This window comes from Symphodus melops, assembly GCF_947650265.1.
Source record: "Symphodus melops genome assembly, chromosome: 3".
NCBI classification, from domain to species: Eukaryota; Metazoa; Chordata; class Actinopteri; order Labriformes; family Labridae; genus Symphodus; species Symphodus melops.
This window is the reverse complement of record NC_136693.1, coordinates 8,028,554-8,048,189: the sequence shown is the minus strand read 5'-3', so window position 1 is coordinate 8,048,189 and position 19,636 is coordinate 8,028,554. Positions and strand designations below refer to the sequence as shown.

The 19,636-nt window shown below is 39.6% G+C and overlaps 2 protein-coding genes across 2 annotated transcripts in view; one reads left to right on the top strand and one right to left on the bottom strand.

The window, feature by feature from the left end:
- The window catches only part of atic (5-aminoimidazole-4-carboxamide ribonucleotide formyltransferase/IMP cyclohydrolase), a 74,189-nt gene extending 68,640 nt beyond the window's left edge, over nucleotides 1-5,549 (bottom strand). Inside the window, exon 1 of the mRNA XM_079339106.1 lies at nucleotides 5,538-5,549. The gene's annotated coding sequence lies outside the window, so the exon portion shown is untranslated. The remainder of the gene's footprint in view (nucleotides 1-5,537) is intronic.
- A 10,394-nt stretch (nucleotides 5,550-15,943) lies between these two features.
- LOC306821662 (serine protease 23-like) lies at nucleotides 15,944-19,581 on the top strand. The gene is made up of 2 exons (XM_079340208.1): nucleotides 15,944-16,325; nucleotides 17,376-19,581. Exons 1-2 carry the CDS (start codon nucleotides 16,300-16,302, stop codon nucleotides 18,547-18,549), a joined length of 1,200 nt encoding a protein of 399 aa, XP_079196334.1. The 5' UTR covers nucleotides 15,944-16,299; the 3' UTR covers nucleotides 18,550-19,581.
- Nucleotides 19,582-19,636: the final 55 nt, after the last annotated feature.

Here is a 19,636-nt window from a genome sequence, read left to right as displayed (position 1 = left end):
GGTTCTGTAACGTCCATCGACAGCAAGCAGCCTTATAATGTGAGTATGTTGATAAAGGACAAAAAACAGGGAGGATGGACTGGTCACATACAGTAACTGACGATATCCATCCAGGAAATCAGTTATCATGTCTCATGTTTGGCTAAACTAGATACTGAAAACATTCAAATAACCAAGAAACTCATTACACATTCACTAGTTAAGATATCAAACTAATGTACTTCATGTAACTCACAACCTTTGTCCAAACCTAACCAGCAGGTTTTTCTGGCATTTGCGAACCTGTAACTGCTGAACAACTCTGAACCATCAGTTATGTTTTTGTATTTATTAACGTCTCCAATGGACATGATGTGTGTAGTTTTAGAGTTCATTTTTCAATGGACTTTATCTATCCATTTGGTATGAGAATCTGATGCCCTGAAAAATGTCTGCAGACTGGAACACACACTGAAACATGCACACTCTTTTTGTTAACAAACTAAAATCTCTTATTTATCTTGTGTTTTTACATTTTTGCTGCAAATGTGCTACATATGGTTAAAAAAAACTACTTGTTAGAGGACAGTTGTAAACGTTTTTCTAATACAGTATAAAAAAATAAATAAAAAAAAGAAGCTTGCTGAGACACGTTTGGAGAAAATTTGACAAATATAAGATTTTAATCCATTTAAGTGAGATGTTTTTCTAACGTGACACCACGTATCAAATACTGAGTCATCTCATGTCTCCTCTTCCTCAAGTGTCTGCATGTTTCTGTGTATGACACCCATCTCCTGCAAAGTCCTGAAGCTCTATTGGTTAGCTCACAAAACATTTTAGATTTATCTTCTAATGATGTTACAGTGCTACAGTTAGTAGAGTTATGAGAGATAGACCCTTGAAGAGCTGTAAACATTGTTTCATAGATATTTATGCATGATGACATAAGGGCTTGTGTTTGAAAAGGAAGTGTGTTCTCTAATATAAATATCAACACACAACTACAAAATCAAATATCTAAAGTTCTTAATGCTCTTTCATCATCTTCATGATCTTATTTCTCGCCAGGATTATCTAAAGTCTGGGTTGTTTCCTGAACTCAAACGTTGAGTATTTAACACTTTAGGATTCAGGACTTCAGAAGGTCTGTTGACTGAGCTACAACTTAAGTTGTCTATGGACTCGTCCTTGTCTGGTATTCAGCTCTCTGAAGTGGTCACTTCCATGCTGAGTCACTGGAGCGCTTTGTTTAGTTATCTTAAGGGTGGAGGGCACTGCCTCAGGAGGAATCGATGTTCCCTTGTGAGAAGCAGACAGCAGGAGACCAACAACAACACACTTAATGCTGTTTGTCATGCATATGATGACTCATAGCCAATGAGGGGGTTAAATGAGGCTGAGTGAAATAGCTCTGCAACAGCACAAAACCTTTCTCAAACATTTGCTTGAATGTGTAATCATTTCCTCTAGAGAACAACTGTGAAATGTGTGAAATAAAAGGAACACAGTTCACACCCTCATTTTTCCTTAGTGTCCTTGTGTCTTTGCTAAAACTTTGTTTTGTGTGTTTCCAGATTCCCAGGCTAGTATATCTAATTGGTAATAATACTATTTTTTTTTTCTTCACTTTTTCTCATCCAGATGTTCACACCCGGGCCACACGCCATCCCACAATGAGCAGAGTACAAAAACACAAAGTGAGAGCGAGTTGGTTGGGACATTAAATGACAGACAGCACATGATCAGCTGTTTATCCTCTGAAAGAAACTAATGGGGAATGACACAGCATGTTAAAAACTTGATATGTATGGAGGATGGCTAGAATCTAAATGAAATGAGCCAAAACAAGTGGACCACGTTTATTCATGGCGTTCAAGCACTATTATTCTTAAAACTAAATTGTGCTCTGGGTCAAGGCGGTAAGTAGGTAAAAATGTTATAGATCTCCACTAGTGAGATACCTCTGTACTTTAATGGCTCCAAAGAATAACAGATGTCACACTAAAGATGGTGTAGAAAACTGCTGGTTAAAGGCAGAGTTATGTCATGCTTTGGATTTCCCCTGATGTTGAAATAACATACCGTGAGTGTAAAAAAATGTTTCTCTTCTTGGGACAGCGGACTTAGTGTTCTTCAATGATTTAGATGTGCATGCTGTTGGAAAAAAAGTAAAACAAGAAGTGCATCTACTGAAGGCACATAAACTGCAGCTGCAGTGATTTCTAAAAAGTAAATGAAAGGTTAGAGTTACATATGGGGGTCAACGTTTTCTCACGGACAAAAAAACTCACACTGGACATCAAAAAGATACCTAAGAGATCAAGAAAAGTAAAATCTGTTAAAGTAAGTTCTGAATTCATTGATGTCATTTCAGCACTCAGAACAAAATCTTGCTCCTGTGATAAATCCAACGCACAACCACGCCTGATCCCTGAACTCCTTAACAGCATGTTTTATGTGAACATGTCAGTACACACTGAGCCAAAGGGCATCTCATGTCACACACTCTGCATGTCAGAAAATGTCATTTCCTGGCAAAAATATACTTCTACTGTTCTGCTGAAGACTCCTCCTTTTCCTGTTCCTCTTAGGATCGTAAAGAACATCCTAATGGTTCACACATGAATCACCTCCACACGTACACATGCAGTTACACTCAGAGTTGATCAACATTAGCATGTGGATGTGTTTTTTTTTCTCTGATTAGCCATGATATTTGACTTTCTGACCTCTTCAGTGACTCATCCTTATATTTGTTCATCGTACTGTCATCTACCCCTTTGTCTTTAACTGTCCCCGGTGTATTACATTTAGTTCCTGTCCACCTTAACACATATGTCTTTGGTTATAGGCAAAAAGGCACAGCTGCTGCAGTAAGCCGCCTTGGCACCGACACAGGGTAGTTGTCATTGATGTGCCAGAGTGTGTGCATATGTTGTGGTCTGTGCAGTTAAATTGAACAGCACAGTAAAGAGTATCAAAGAGCTTATTTTCAAACTGCAAGTTGCTTCACACATAAACTGCAGAGGCAGTTCACAATTAGTTAAATGAATTCCATACTAAGTACAGAAGAAAAGCTTCTTAAACTTTTTCTAAACTGACTGAATAGCAAGTTGTTTTGTTTTTTCATTTGCCAGATAGAGCAGGTGCAATTTGAATTTGCACAAAAGTATAACTTTTCAGAGACTGTGCGAGCACATTGCCTATTTGCTCCTGCAGCACATCTTATTTTTGTATGTTGCTCAAAATGAGGGCCTCTCTCATGCCTGTTTTTGGTCAAACTATGCAGACAGGGTAAGTCAAAGGAGAGAGGGGAAGAGTGATGGGATGAAAATATAGCTTGTTGCTATATGTCTGTTAAACAAAATTCTTCCAGATATTCTGGCTTAGGCTCAGCTCATAGCTTTATTTCCCAGAGGGGACATTTGATTTGCAGTCAACAGTTTTCAGCACGTGAAAAACAAAACACAACACGCACACACACACACGCACACGCACACAGGTCCACCATTTTTATTTTCGCTACAGAGGAGTGATGTGTACCGGGAAAACTCATTGCATTTAAAGAGACATACACACCAAAACAGAACGTTCTAAGGGGGCTGGTTTATTCAGGGTCACAAACCTCCTGTGGTGCTTGATTCGTGTTATATTTTGACTGGAGCACAGCACAGATGTTTCATTTAGATCAGAGGGGGACTGTTGGAAAAAAGGCAAAAGGGGTATAATATGTCCTCTTCAAGATCCCACGCCAAGCTCGCAAGACAACTTCCTTCACTGAGCACACAGCCAGAACTAATGTCAACCAACCATCAACAAACTGGCCCTCAACATTTCAAAGATATAGTTTACTATGGTGATACAAGTGGTATGCTGTCTTTCACATTTAAATCCTTTACACAACTTTATCACCACAAGAAGTCCTCACATTAATGTGATACCCAGCTATAACTTAACATACAAACACAGTGTTACAGTCTCTGTGGGGAGATGCCTTTCAGATTTACACAACAAGACAGACAAGTAGTGACAATGAGGCTCACGAGCAAAACATAGACAGCTCTGTGGATACACACACAGACCACACTAAATTGCATGCAGGCTAGTCCGCATGTCAACACTTGTTAATCATACAGTTCATTCCCTCCGATCCTTCCGCACATATCCTGTGTTTGTTAATAACTGGGAGAGAAGGTGTCTCCTGATATGATAAAGGATCAGGTCCCATAGTGCTGCACTTTCAGGTCGAGTCTGATAATATGAGGAAGAGATTTTTCTTTTAATGCAACACTTTGGCAGATAATGCAGGGAGGATCCCTCAAAGACTTTGCAGCAGCATGACTCTGTCTGAACAGATACACCACATTGGATGTCAATGTGTGCATATGTGTGTGGGTGCCTGTGTTTGAATAGGATTTTGTACAATAGCTCTCTTCCAAGCCCTTAATTGCCTACTGCTAATGAGTTGAGTCTTGATAGATATGAACAGCTGGCGCTGAAGGGAGAAAGGAAAGATAGAAATAATGTTGAAAACGTGCCAAAACTGAAAGACAAGGCCAAATGTGTGTGTGTGTGTGTGTGTGTGTGTGTGTGTGTGTGTGTGTGTGTGTGTGTGTGTGTGTGTGTGTCTGTGTCTGTGTCTGTGTGTGTGTGTGTGTGTGTGTGTGTGTGTGTGTGTGTGGGGGTGTGTGTGTGTGTGTGTGTGTGTGTGTGTGTGTGTCTGTGTGTGTGTGTGTGTGTGTGTGTGTGTGTGTGTGCGTGTGTGTGTGTGTGGGGGTGTGTGTGTGTGTGTGTGTGTGTGTGCATGTGCGCTTGTGTGTGCTTTTGCCCATAGTTACCATGCCAGTGTGTGTTACAAGTATCCAATCCTGACAGGTTGCTGTAGATGTTTTAATATACGAGCTCAATTTGATCATTCCTTGCATGACATATTTAATTCAGGGTTTAGTAGAGAATTGGTTACTGAAGAGTAAAGCTCCACCAATCTCTGTTGTTGTGATTACATCATTGTATGAGAAACAGTTGTCGCCTCAATTCTATGAAGCGTTTGAATCTCTTTCAGCCAATTGTTTTGATAGCTTTAACCCAAGCTTTACTGCTTTAGTTCTGTGTCACTGCTCTGCATCAGTTTTATTTCTGGTGCTACTTTTTTAACTAAGCAGTTGAGAGAGGTTGCAAATTGAAACAAAGTTATTTAGTTACTGACATTGCCTGTTGGAGTCCCCCAATCCAACATTAGAAAGTAGTAGGTCACAAGTGTTAAAACCTCTTGGATTGAAAAAATGCTCCTAAGAGTTCTTGTGTCTGTAATGTGTCGGTTCAATGACATGCTTCTGTCCAGACACAGTTCCAAAACAAAAGGCTTGAGCGTTGATAATGATAACTATCCAAGCAATCCTGGCAGTTATAAGCTATAATCCACAACATGTCTCCTGTAATGGTTTCTATTTGGCATTCAGTTGTGCATTCTTAGCTTTTTATCTTCATCAATTCAAAGCTTGTGCTGCACACGGTCTGTTTGATGTGTTCATGTTAGCATAAAAAAATGAGTCAACTTGCAAACTTTGTCAAGAATTGAATTGGTAATTTCAACCATTTAGGTTAGTAGTTAAGTCAAGTCTTATTCTATTAATTATGATATAAAGAACAACAGCACTATGTAGGGTATAAAATGTTAAGGTGTTACTTTGCAATAATCAAAATCCAGTGAAAATACAAAACTAGTTGTGTAAAATATCCTAAACAAATGATTTATTTAAAAAAAACCTTTTTACTGTACTGAATACAAGTACGCAAGTCTACAGCTTGTTGTGATACTACCAAGTGAACATATAACTACAAAAAACAATCATAAAAGTGAAAATCTTCTATACTTTGTCCTCACCGCTGTAGCAAAGACTTGAAGTGTGGGTGTGTGAGAGAGATTGTGTATTTGTACTGCAGATCAGGTCCAAGATCAACCAGAACATAGGCTAATATAATTACTCGCTGACTTGAAGTCGGGCCAAACTGGCTGCAGGCCATTTCCTGCTACAGCCCCTGATCCAGACTGTATGTGCTCAATATTACAACACTTCAGCCTTAGCTTGATAGATTACAGTGAAAAACACAAGTGAGCTGCAATCAGTCCTCTTCCAGAAACATTTCAGACATGGATCCTTGGAGGAACTGTTGGATTACATGCTTATCCCACAGAGAGACAAACTGCAATATGAGCATCGATCTTAGTCAAAAACTCAGTCTTGATTTTTATGTTTTAGAGATGAATTCCTTTGAAACTCATGTTGTATTCAATTCTGTCATACTTGGTTAGAAATTCTAAGAGTGAATTGAAAAGGATCGATTCGACAAAATTACTCTGAGGTCATGTGAAGGATTAGATCAATCAAACAATTTCAGAATTCAGTATATTTTTCCTACTTTATCATAAAGAAAGTATTTCTTATCACAGCAGAGTTACATACACTGTTAACACATACTGAGGAATGAGGAAATATTTTAAAGGCATCACACACAATGGACTGTGGAGATAATGCATAACACAGACAGGAAAAAGAACGCCAGGAACTGCGGAACAATATTTCCTACTTCCATAAAAAACACGGAAAACCCCTTTTGTCAGAGTGACGCAGAGGTCTCCCACCTGCTGTGAACACACCCAGTCTCACACGGGCGCTCTCATTAGCCCGACATACTCTGCACTTCCTGCTGGTCAGTGATTGTGCCCTGCTTAAGCGGTTACCACGGCAACAGTTGTTCTGTGGGAGCAAGGGGTAGAGAAAGAGGTCAGAAGACGGCTACAGAGAAAAGTTTCTTTGGTAGAAGCATACTGTAGGTGGACTGCACATGAACAAAGCTTTTGTTTGATTGTGGTTCAGTTTAATACTTTGTGCTATCGTCACAGAGATTATAGCAGGAGCAATGGGTTTTATTTGTTAACTGATCAGACCATAACATTAAATTACATATGAAAAATCTTTGAATCACTTTCATGTAGTTAGTTGTTATCCTGTTGATGAACGTCTGATCGTTAACTGAATGTGTTATTTGATGCTAAAAATGGAGTATAATGCAATAATTGAAAGCTCAGTGTGAACTCCGTGCTCCAGAATAGCCGAGTAGAGAAACATAAACAACACTGCAACAAATGTCAGTCAACTTTCCCTAACACAAGAATCGGTTTTCCTGAGGACTGCACCGACCTGAGGGATCTGTTGCTCAGTCAGCATGTCGCTTACACAAAGAGAAGTCAGCCGATAAAGGTGAGTATAACTGAGTTAAAACTTCAAAAGGTTGATTCAGGCTTACTGACTCTCGCTAAAAACTTAAAGGTAAAGCAACCTGTCCAAAACAACAATGCCCAAAGGATTCTATGTTAGCATGCTTACATTTTCCGAATGCCTCTCAAGAAACTGCATCTTGGGCTTATGTAAATGTCTGTAGCTTTAAATGTGCAAGACTTGAATGTTATTAAAAACGTGTTGATCTAAAGCTCTATAACACAGTTTTGGGGAATATGAATCTCTCCAACAAATAGTGAAAGGCCTGATATTTGGACTTGACTTAACAAAGCAGACAAAGCACAGATGTAGCCTTCAGTTTGTCTACGTCCCTCAAACTGTGGTTACAACATTAAGTTCCTTCAAGTTTGCTTCTTGCCAAACACCAGCTGAGTTAACAGTGTTTATAACTGTGAAAGCAGCCATTATCATGTAATGAGTCAGGAGACAAACATGTCAACCCTTCCAGGGACGCAACTTCTGGAAGCACTAAAGCACTTCTGCTTCTTATCATACTTGATATAACAAACTCAATGAAAACAGCATTATTTTGTGGGGTACTGTTAACAGCATCCTTTACAACAAATGTCTAGCAGCTTCCTACTGGAGGGTTGAAATGTTTGAAAAGTGAGGATTTAGGTCACCTTATTGAGCTGTACTGATGTTAACATTCAAGAATGAATGCAGAATTGTTGACATTACAAATGAATTCAGACAAAATGGGCCATGATCAGTTGATAAGAGTAACGTAATTACCAATAATGTCTTGATAATTTCTGTGAAGTTTAGGGAGTCTTCGGACACAAAATAGCTTTGTGGAGGGAAACAGAGGGATATCGCATCATTTTCTGCTATGCACACAACAACATGAAGCTGTCTCCTGGCATTGTGTTAATGCAAAACGTTTTACCAGGTTCAAGATGATGGTAGCAGTCTCTCCACCTGAGTCAAATGAATAAAATGTTCATGGTTTTTTTTTCTGAATTAGAGCTCAAATTTATCTGAGCCAACATGACCTGGAAATGACACACAAGTCCCAAATCTCAATCGCCGGCATTCACATTCCCAACACCTCCCACAGAAACACACACAACTCTGATGCAGCACAGTGGAGCTAATTGGGTCTTGACCAGAGAAATTGAGATTATTTCATCATCAAAAGTGCAAAAGGGGTCAATTGTGGTCTGCTGGTTGCTTATTATGGTCAGAAGTGATCCTTCTGGTATGCTTAAATAATCTGTGTTTAAGCTTGTTTCGTGTAGTAAGACCACCTCTGGTGGGCTGGAAGAGTTTAACATCTGACCTCTGAGCTGTGACATCATCAGAAATACAGTGAGCTAGACTGAGCGAGGGAAAGAGAAAGAGATGATGATCTCTGATATCAAATGTGGCAGCATAACAGGAAACCTGCAGCTGAACAACAGTCATTGTTCTGATGATGGCGAGGGTTATCTGAGTCACACGGTGAGACTAACATGAACTGTCCTTACAGCTGTGGAAAAAACATAAGTGAGATTAATGTGATGCCTCCTGTGCAGCATGTTTCTTTAAAAATGGTATCAGAAATTGTGCCTTGAAAGCTGAGCGGCAAAATATTATCTCAAGATGTGTTTTAACTGTGAGAAATTCATCTCTCAATCACACAACTCAGATGATCCCTCACTCCAAGAATGAGGAAATCTCTGGATACAAGCCCTGAAAAAGCCTTTGTGCAAGACACACAAGGTTTAAAGATGGTTTAGATTCCTGGTAGCTGGGGTCTCTGTTGCCTGACAGACAGTCACTTTCCTCAGCGTGTGGTTATTCTCTGAGGGATGGGTGTATGCTCACAGTGACTCAACTTGGAGGATCCCCTTAGCCACAAACAAAAGGAGTACTTTAAGTCACAGCACACTGTGGAGAGCTAGAAAGCAGAATTATAAAAGCATGTGTCTGGAATTTTTTTTTTTTTAATTCATGTGACTTGGTTTTGTGTTTTAATTTAGTTCTGTTGTGGCAACTGATTGTATCTATAGTCAATCTATGATTGTATCTATAGTCAATCTATGATTGTATCTATAGTCTGGGATTCTATATTTACTCAATAGAATCCCAGACTACACACATAATCAAGATACAATCACTAAATATCATTTAATCTATAATTCCTTTATCCGTGATTCAATATATAATATGCCCTAGATAACCTCAATACAAGGGTTTAACAGTGGTTCTAGCAATGATTTGTATCTATGATTTCTATTGAAGGGCTGTTATTCTACGTAGGGTATATCTGTGATTATGTCTATGTATAATTTCTTTCTAAATTGACTCTTTCTTTATACATGTGACTCCACATGATGATCTATTATTGGTGTCTATAGTAGGCCTATGTGATTCTTTGTATGGTTTATGTTATTCGTTCTATATTCTTCACTTCTATATGGCTACTGTCTGTGATTGTATTTATACATGATCTTTCTGTGGTTTTAAATTATATACTATTTATTCATTTTAATCCATGATTATTCCTATTAAAATGGTTTATATTCTTTCTGTGATTGTATGTTTTGTCTCTCTGTTTTCTATTTTCTTATACATGATCTATGGCATATCTGAAGCTCTATAATAATGCTTTTTTTCTTTTTGTGGGACAAACAGCGCTGAGCAGATTTAAGATCAGAATATTAACCAGTATCTTGTCTGTGTTAAATATGGAGCTGGAGTCTGGGCAAGACTTGCTTAACAGTAATACTGGAAGCTCAGGGACAGAGCCCACATGGAGCAACTCCACGGCCATTCAACACAAATACACAAAGCATCTTGTTTGTCGAGGCCATAAACAGAGATGTTTAAACAAAAATGTGGGGTTTTAGGAACAGAAACATAACCGAGGTCACAAGAAAACAACCAAGTTTTAGGAAGTTAAAGTCCTGAGCTAAGAGAAGCCGTGACACCAAAATGTCACGTGTAATGTTTACATTTCAGTCTATGTACGGCTAATGTGTTTATAGTGAGCATTGGAAGTTGTTGATATTTGTAAGTCACACATTTGTGTGCTTTCTCAGGGCCAGGCTAACTTTTGATCCATTTTCCATCATTTGTGCTAAGCTAAGCCAAACCTTTGCAAAATCTGTGTCACTGACCTGGACTTCTAGCTGTAATGAAATAGAAAGCAAAAAAAACAAACATCTAAATGTCGCTTCCAGACACAGATTGTGTTTTCTTGATCATCTCAGTGTTGTTTCATTCTGAATATTAGATGATAAATCCAGTTATAGACACATAGGGTTTTGTGTATATGTCATAAAGTATGTGCTGCAGAGTGACCTAAAAACTTTTGTTCTGTTGAACCATTTCAATTTAAACACAGGTAACCAAATCATAGCCTTGACTGAAGATTTTATAATGCAAAGCGGTCTTTCTATTAGATGTTATTAAAACAATTGATTCCACACCTTAAATATGAGCTTCCTGTCTGACACTACATCACCATTTTTTCTCAAGTTCTCTCCCTTTGGACATGTTAGTCATCTAGTTTGACACATCTTTTTTGGCACAGTTTTAAACTCTATATTTAACACCCTGATCCCCCTAAGCATGACTGGTATGAGGCAACTCGAACATATGTTGATGATGTCGTAAATAGAAAAAGACAACCAAAGCAACGTGTTGCACCAATCACAAGACTTCAGAACATCACATGAAGTGCCCCAACAGACCTCACTGGCAGCAATAGATCAGCAATACTTCACCACTTGGCCAAAGCCTTCAGAGGGAGTTGCCATGGAAACCTCAACAAAGACAGAAAATAAAAAGATCAGGAGAGGAAATTGAAAAAGAGCCAGATGTGAATAAAGGCAATTACAAAAAAAAGGTCCATTATTTTAAACAATAGTGTGGCTCCTAATCATTCACTCAGCAGTTGCGCTCTCAGACCATAATCAGAGTCTATTTGAAGTAAAACTGCACCCATGACTAACATTCCTGTAACTGTGGGGTAAATACCGCAGAACTTTAGTATAATGAAACCCAATGTTTTGATTAAATTACCCTTAGATCTGATTAAATGCCCTTGCTGTGTGAGCAAGTATTCCTTCAGAGGAGATGGAAGTTCAAAAAATCGTTACCTTCTGAGAAAAAACTAAAACAAAAAAAAAAACAGAATACATTTGTTAGGACATTAAACTACATCAAATATTAAAGAAGAATCTAGCAAAAAGAAGCCACAGCTCCTGCTGGACATCATAAATGTTTAGTCGTATCTTTTACAGGATTGTGAGTCATTTTCCATTTAGTTCGAGTATCTCATGCATTGCCAAGCCCAAAGTCACCCTACAAAACTCCCAGGCTGTAGGCGATAACTGTTCAGTTCAGATTAGTCATTGAAAGCTTTTGTCTATGAGGGCACTGAGGGGGAGAATGAACGGCTACAGGAAAAAAAAAAAAAAACTTTGTGTATTTTAACATAATAAATACCAGTTTCTTGTGCTTACATGCAGTATGATTTGTGTGTGACTTGATGCTCTAATATAAAGACTACAAAGAAATCACCCATACCTGATTACATGCTCCCTGGTTATCACTGTCCAACCTCTCTAACCTATTTGACTGTATTGATCTGAATCAGTAATGGGTGGGGTCTGATGGGTGCTCTGTTGCACCTATAACTGCACCCCACCATGATGTCTCCACAATCATAGTGCATTGACCACACCCTGGGCTACTCATCATTTCACAAAGGTAAAAATATTAAACCATTTGGAGCTCACCTGAAAAATCTTTCATTTTGTGCGGAAACTAATACTTAACCTTTTTTTTTTTACCTCTAATCTACAGATGGAGCCCAATCTTTCCACAAAACTATTGACAGGCACATAAAGAAAATGTAAACCCTGCTGTCAATACATGGAGGGTTGCTCAAGGCCGACATTCCAGTAAGGGATCATGAAGTTGAGTTGGCATAGTTACAATATTCTCAGTGTACACCATGAAGTTATTGTTCAGGATATGGCCTGCAAGTAATTTAAGTATTAAATTACTCTATTGCTGTTACTGGGGTATGATGAATATTTTGTGGGACTTCAAAAGGACATTCTTTGTAAAAGGAATTCCCCAAATGACATAAGTATACATGAAGAGTGGATGGAGATAAATATCCAAACACTACAAAAACTCCAGGAACACACTGAGCATAAGAATGGAAATGTCCTTTATCTGCATCTGAGTGAAACATTGTATACCCTTCTCTCCATGATACATTAAATGTAATATATCTTGTTTGCATGCCAACATTTGTGCTATCTTCCTCTTTGACTTTGCCTTGAGCTTTAAGCTTGGCTTAATTCCCTTCAAGATTTCACAGCAAATAACTTCTCAAAAGAGCTCTGTGGTTATCTCATTTTGCCAAACAGCTGTTTCCAAAGCTCATGGGACGAGTGAGAGACGAGGTCCAGGCTGGAAGTGATGATTCAAACAAGAGACTGAGAGGCACACAGATGGGAAAATACAAAAGAGGAATAGCGTAGACAGACAGATATAGAGGGACGGACAGACGTAGGGTCGTAAAGAGAGAGAATTCCAACATGTGAGGCCGTCCACACTTGCTTGATTGTGTCTGTGGTCAGAAGCGAGAGGAGGAGAGTGGGAGGAATAAAACAATTAACATGAACAGTACTCCGGGGAATGTGGGTTCCCTTGACAACAGCGGGCATAGCCAAACAAACGGGCCCTTTCATAACAATTCAAAACAAACAGAAAGGTCTCCCTATTAGCACCCATGCATCAGTAAAAGGGACATCCCTTCCTGTTGTCCTAGTGGGACAAAAAAATGATATTCCTACTCTGACATTTTCTTTTACATGTATTTTAATCCTTAATGTCCTAATCTATAATGTGTCAAATGTGGACTTGCACAGATAAAAACTGACTATAACACGAGCAGAGCCTCCTGCCCTAGATACTGCTAAGACATGGAGAGAGGTGTGTGTGTCTCTGTGCATGTCTTAATTGTCCTTTTGTGTTGTGGGATGGGTGGGGTTTTAGGTTATTGAGAACAGTGTTTGATGAGCCAGCAGGTCCACCCATGTCCTGGCAAAGGTGCTGATCGGTAATCAGTTGCAGGAGAGCTTGAAGAAGATTTGAATCGTTTTACCGCAATAGCTCAACATCTTGCTTACTTTTCTCACAGAGAGTGAGAGGGGAAAGACTGATAAACTTGTATGCTAGAATCTTCTTAGCTTAGCATTATGTCTGGAAAAAGCTAGCTTACATGTTTTAAACAGGAGACAATATCAAGTGATGACCTCGCATGAGGAAAAATGATTGAAAATGTAAAAACCTTAAGCTACAGCAAGTTTCCAGATGAGTCTTCATAGAGTGCATCTTACAATCTCTGTTTATACAGAATAAATAAATAGGTTTACAGCCTGGTATAAAAAAAAACTGATTTCTTTTATAGTGAAAACTGTACGGGAGATGCATCTTCCATAACTCATCCATTTTGATTATCAATGACAGAGGTTAATGCATAATTAAGCATGATAATGTGCATTGCTAATTTAGCACATACAGTAGTTTGTTGCGAGGAGGCTAGGCTTTAGCTCAAACCTGTTACTGACCGTAAACTTGCGGCTTGTTTTCACCTTTTTTTCTTGTTTCCACCTCTTAGAATATAATAGGGATGCCCGGCTAGACAAGCTATTGATGTGTTTCAGCAACCAAGATATTTATTCATCCCTTCTCAACACTACCTCACAGCTGGAAGTTAGCTGGCAGCTTTTCCAGGAACAAATGGATGACAAAGTGAGACTACTTTGACATACAGAACAAATATTGTTTTTTCCAGGTGTAAATATTTCTGAAACTCCAGTGACAACTAAATGTGTTAATTACTGGGCTTTGGATATGAAGGTGGACTTTTTCACCTTAGGAAAAGCCATGCTATCCGTACAGTCTTTATGCTAAGCTAATTGACTTCTGAACTGTAAAGGAACAGTATTGATTTTCTAATGTGATGCTTTCTCTGCTTCATTCTTTGTTATATGTACAATGGTTTCCAGAGAAAATCGCTTTATGAACAAATTACCACAGGACAAGGAGAGATGGGGTGGAGTTTTCTGCTGACTGTTCAGCCATGCATGATTCCCCACTCACTGCCCCGCCCTCTCTCTTTTCTCTTTCTGGTGGAAGTTTAGCCTATTGAAATCATTACATGGCATATAATCTACCAGCAGCTTGCACATTTTCAACATGGGTGGGTCAAGTGGAAACCAAACTTCCAGCATTGGCAACAGAACCAAACTCTGCCCACTGAACTAATTCCTCACAAGGGACAGTCACCAGCGCAGTTAAGTTGCTTCCAAGTGTAAATGTCATATTTCACAAAGCTGAAAAATGTAAAATATTGATGTTTTTATTTGAAATAAGCAGCTCTCTCGCAGTCTTTGCTCAGAGTCACAAGGGTGATGAAGCCAGTGAATTAACAAGGCGAAAGTGTGGACAAAACATTGATGTATGTGAGCGACGTAATTATTTAATGAGTAGGTTGATGGCATTCGCGGATGTGTTTGTGTGAGACAGAGAGGGTGATATAATGAGAGAGGGAGGGAAGGGGGAATCTGCTCTCATCACCCGATGTAAAGACTGAATGTGGGTCAGTGTTTGTGTAATGAACAAGACACGTATCTGCAAAGTCTAAAAAAAATTCGATGCAAAGAAGAAAAAAAAACCCACTGAGACACACAACCCTCATATTCCTTTTCCATCATCATCTCTGTGCTGTCACATTTCCTTTCTTTATCTCTGTTTTGAACAGACACCTCCGTCCAGCTGTTTCGGCCTGTCCTGTTCATAACTAAACATAACATGGCTGAAAACTGAGCAGCTCCTCAGGGTTTTACTGAATATAAGTCACCATATTATAAGACCTGTCTAACTATGAGGCCACTGATGACCGTTATTCAATCCCAACATAAATGTATCAACATAAATATTATAGTTCCATTTCAAAATAAATATGGATTCAGTTAACGCAATAAATATTGGTATTATGATAAAGACTGATGTTTTTATATCTATCTGGTAAGTTAATATTAATGAATTAATTCAGGCCATTAAAGAAGACAGTGGGTGGTTATATGCTCATCATTGTTGAGCTGTTATACCAGCATAAGCCAGCAAACTTACTTAGTGAGATAAAAGGTCAACATTTTAACCTCAAGGTCTTGAAGTTTGCCAAAACAAACCAAATCAGGAGGATTCTCCAGGACACTCTTGAACAAGAAATTTTTAATCTAAGGTAAAGTAAGTAAGGTTATAAATCCTTGGAAAGGTAAATAGTATTATGTAATTTAGGAGCAATTTATGTTTCTTATCGCTCCAGCAACCTGTCAATACATGTAAAGTTCATATTATAATTTATTTCAGTTATTGAATCTTTAGGAATATTTTCGAAGAAAAATGTTTTTGCCATCAAGTGCTAAATGTTTACAGAAGTATCGACTGGCTTTAACATCAACATGCTGTTTCTGTTATTAAAAGGAACATGACAATTAAAGTTGAAGAAACATTTTGAGAAGCAGTCAATTATTAACCAGCAGCAATGATGACTGTGTCCCATGACCATGTTGGGGTCGGACACAGCCACTTTTAGCTATTCTCGTTGGCAGATGTGCCAGTGTGAACACACACACACACACACACACACACACACACACACACACACACACACACACACACACACACACACACACACACACACACACACACACACACACACACACACACACACACACACACACACACAGAAAGACAGAGACAGTAGATCTCCTCCTCCAGCAGCGCACAATGAACCAACTCCTGAGCAACTTTAGGACTCCAAACTGTACCGGCTCTCACAGAGCAGTCTGCTCCTGAGAGAAGAGTCGACAAGTTTCTCATTAACAGCAGGAGTATTCACCACCAGTTGGACCGGAGACTCCCTTCCTCTGGTCCTGGTTTGAGGGGGTTTCCCTCCGTGTTCAACCAACAGCTCGTGCCCACCTGCAGAGAACTAACCATGCGCTCGCGGGCTGCGCTCTCCCGGTAAGTCACCTTTATGTCAGGTTCGTGTGTGTTACGAAGGTTTGGAAAACATGTTCAGCGGTGTTTCATGTTTTTTAAGAGCCGTAAATCAAAACGGTTAGAGAATAAAAATACAACTTATTCACTCTACACATATAAAAGCGGTAAGATTAAGCCTGGGAATAACTTTATCCTTAATACTTTATGTGCAATGAGTGTTAAGATCCCGCTAACATGATCATTTATTTTTAACATGCAAATACACTTAGGCTGTGTGTCCCTACTCCCAATGACTAAACGCTAACACAATTTAATCCAAAACTATATTAGTCTGTCTAAGGATAAGTAGCCTACTTCTATAAAAAAAAAAAGGACTGAACATATTATTTTTATTTTTGGTATAGTATGACCCTTATCAGTCTAAAATTGGTCAACGATAATCATGATATGCAAATTAAATAATTAATAGTTGAATCAAAACAAAAAAGCCAAAGCAAAAAAAACAACAACAGACATTTGGAAATACCATAACAGCTTTTTAAAATCAAACATAATCAGAGACATGTAGGTAAAAAACAGGACAGTTTAGCAGCATCCATCTATCTAAGGGATGGATCAGGGGGAGGGAGAAGGGAGAGTGTAAAAGATACCAAATTAAAATGTAAAAATGGAGCCTTTATTCAGCATAACTAAATGTTTGTCGTGCACTCTTGCAGGATTAAGGCCAATCCCTCAGGCCACCTCAGGAATTTTCCATCAGAGCCTAGCAAGGTCTGATCTCTGCCCTGTGTGTCATATAAAAAACGGGAAGTTCTTAGCTGCCAAATTCCAGCGCAGATAAAAATTCTTCAAGTTGAAATGCTCTCCCTCAACTCCCATGCTTGCAATTATAAATCAGTGAATGCTGGTTTTAGGAATTTGAGTGTTCGTCATGCAGGGCCCATGTCATCCGGTCACGTTTTACAGAGATTGCAGAAATGTGGTCCAACTTTAAATGGGTCAGGTCGTTCAATGAGTTGCATTTCATTTTTCAGTGCAGCAGTTGAACTTATTGCTTTTGTTCATCCACAGGTTTACCTCCCTCCTATTCCTTCTTTCCCTTCCAACTGTTTTCTCATCCTCCCGTCCTCAGTGGGTTATCCAGCGTGTCCCTGTGGTCCTCCCGCAGCAGACTGAGACACGACCAGTCCCTCACTTTCTGTCCCCAGCCCGCTTGAATGTCAGCTCCCCCTGTGACCCAGAATGCCACAAGAGAGCCCCTCGTCCCAGCTACTGGGACCTCCGGCAAATTCTGGCATATGAGACTCTCCACTCCGATGGTCAACTAACAGAAACTGCCATTGGGATCTATGGCTTCAACCCCAAGTCTGACAGTGGTCCGGCCTACTCTTCGGGTTCCTCTGGGAAGGACGAGCGTTCACATGTGAGGAGGAAGAGACAAATCTTTGGCCATGATGGGCGTTTCAGCATTGCTGGGCAGAACTTTCTGCTTAAATATCCGTTCTCAGTCGCTGTCAAACTGTCCACCGGGTGTTCTGGTACGTTGGTCGGGGATAGTCATGTTCTCACAGCTGCTCACTGCGTTCATGATGGTAAAAACTACGTAAAAGGAGCACAAAAGCTAAGAGTTGGGTTTCTTAAACCCAAGCACCGAGACACACAGCCCTCTTATTTTTATGTTCCCGCCAACTTCACAAACCACGTGGAAGGTGCTTCTTATACCCCACCCATCAATGACAAAATGAAGTTCCAGTGGATCAGAGCCAGACGCACCCACGTTCCTAAAGGATGGATAAAAGGGAATGCTAACGACATCGGGATGGACTATGACTATGCTTTGCTTGAGCTCAAGAAACCCCACAAACGCCGCCACATGAAATTAGGAGTCAGCCCTCCGGCTCAGAAGCTGCCCGGTCGACGAGTTCACTTCTCAGGATACGATAACGACCGTCCAGGAGAGTTGGTGTATAGGTTTTGTCGGGCTGGAGAAGAGACGTCGGACTTGCTCTACCAGCACTGTGATGCGAAGCCCGGTGCTAGCGGCTCAGGAGTCTATGCCCGCATGTGGGATGGGCGACACAGGCGCTGGGAGAGGAAGGTCATAGGTGTGTTTTCTGGGCATCAGTGGGTCGAGCGGCAAGGGGCGTCTCAGGAATTTAATGTAGCAGTGAGAATCACGCCTCTAAAATATGCTCAGATCTGCTATTGGATTAAAGGAAACTTTGTGGACTGCAGAGAGGGATGAAGTAAAGTAATGGCTGCATCCTCATACAGCTTACTGAAACATTCAGGCCACAAGAACCCACAATTTTCACCCGATTATGCCTGTAGGTTCTCAGTCATCCAGGTCATGATAAATCGAAGCTTGATCCAAAGGCAACTGGACTTAGTCTTTAACTAGGTCCAGTTGCCTTTGGATCACCCCATCACTTAAAGCACTGATGTCATATCAAAATACATATCAACCTTGAGTTTGTTTCCCTGATTCTGAGACACAAATACAAAGTCACGTAATTACAGAAACAAATCCACGAGTGACACTAAAATATGTAAACAGGGTGTTTTATTTCTGTTTAGTTTTGCATCTTCTACCACATTTCTAAAATATGGAAAGGAATTACATTGTTTATTAGAGGGGAAACATTCAGGTCATGGGGTTTGTCAGAACAGAGCGCACTGCTTTAGACATTTATCTGGATTGCAAAGTTATCTGGCAGATCCCCACATCTGGAAAAAAGACTGATGTCAAAAAAAAAAAAGGTTTTGGAAAAACAGGCCCTCGGGTTACAAGGACTCAAACTGAGAAAACAGTTTTTATGCATTATATTCTTGTTGTGCTAATACTAAAGATTGCACTGTTAAAACCTTCAAAGTTTTTCTACTGATGTTTTTTGTGGATGAATGTACAAGTCAGCTACCAAAGTTGCCAACTTTTCTCTCCAAACAATTCTCCTCTCCGAGGACATTCTGCTATCTCAAAGAATGATGTACTCGGTCAGTTCTGCAGGAACTCGTCATCCAGAGTGATATTGAATGGTTGCAGATGACGCTCAGCAATAAGAAGCACTTTTGTTGAATGTTGTGTTAATGCTTAGCTCCCTCTGGTGGCATGAATAAAACATTGCAGGTGTCAGCATTAAACATAATGCCGACTTAGCTTGGCTTACATAAGCACTTTTTACTTTCTTTGTTTCACTTTTGTAATGTTGCATTATTTGTGATCGAAATGTTATGCCTGTGGAAATGTATTGAAATATATGCTTTAAAAATAAGAAAACTGTGTGCCATATTCCTTCTCAGTCTGTTTATACAATACATCACAAACAAAACAA

Excerpts from the sequence above, each read along its gene's own strand:
- LOC306821662 (XM_079340208.1), top strand. The coding sequence starts at position 16,300 with ATGCGCTCGCGGGCTGCGCTCTCCCG. Across the intron at positions 16,326-17,375 it reads TCGCGGGCTGCGCTCTCCCG|GTTTACCTCCCTCCTATTCC; the intron begins GTAAGTCACCTT and ends GTTCATCCACAG.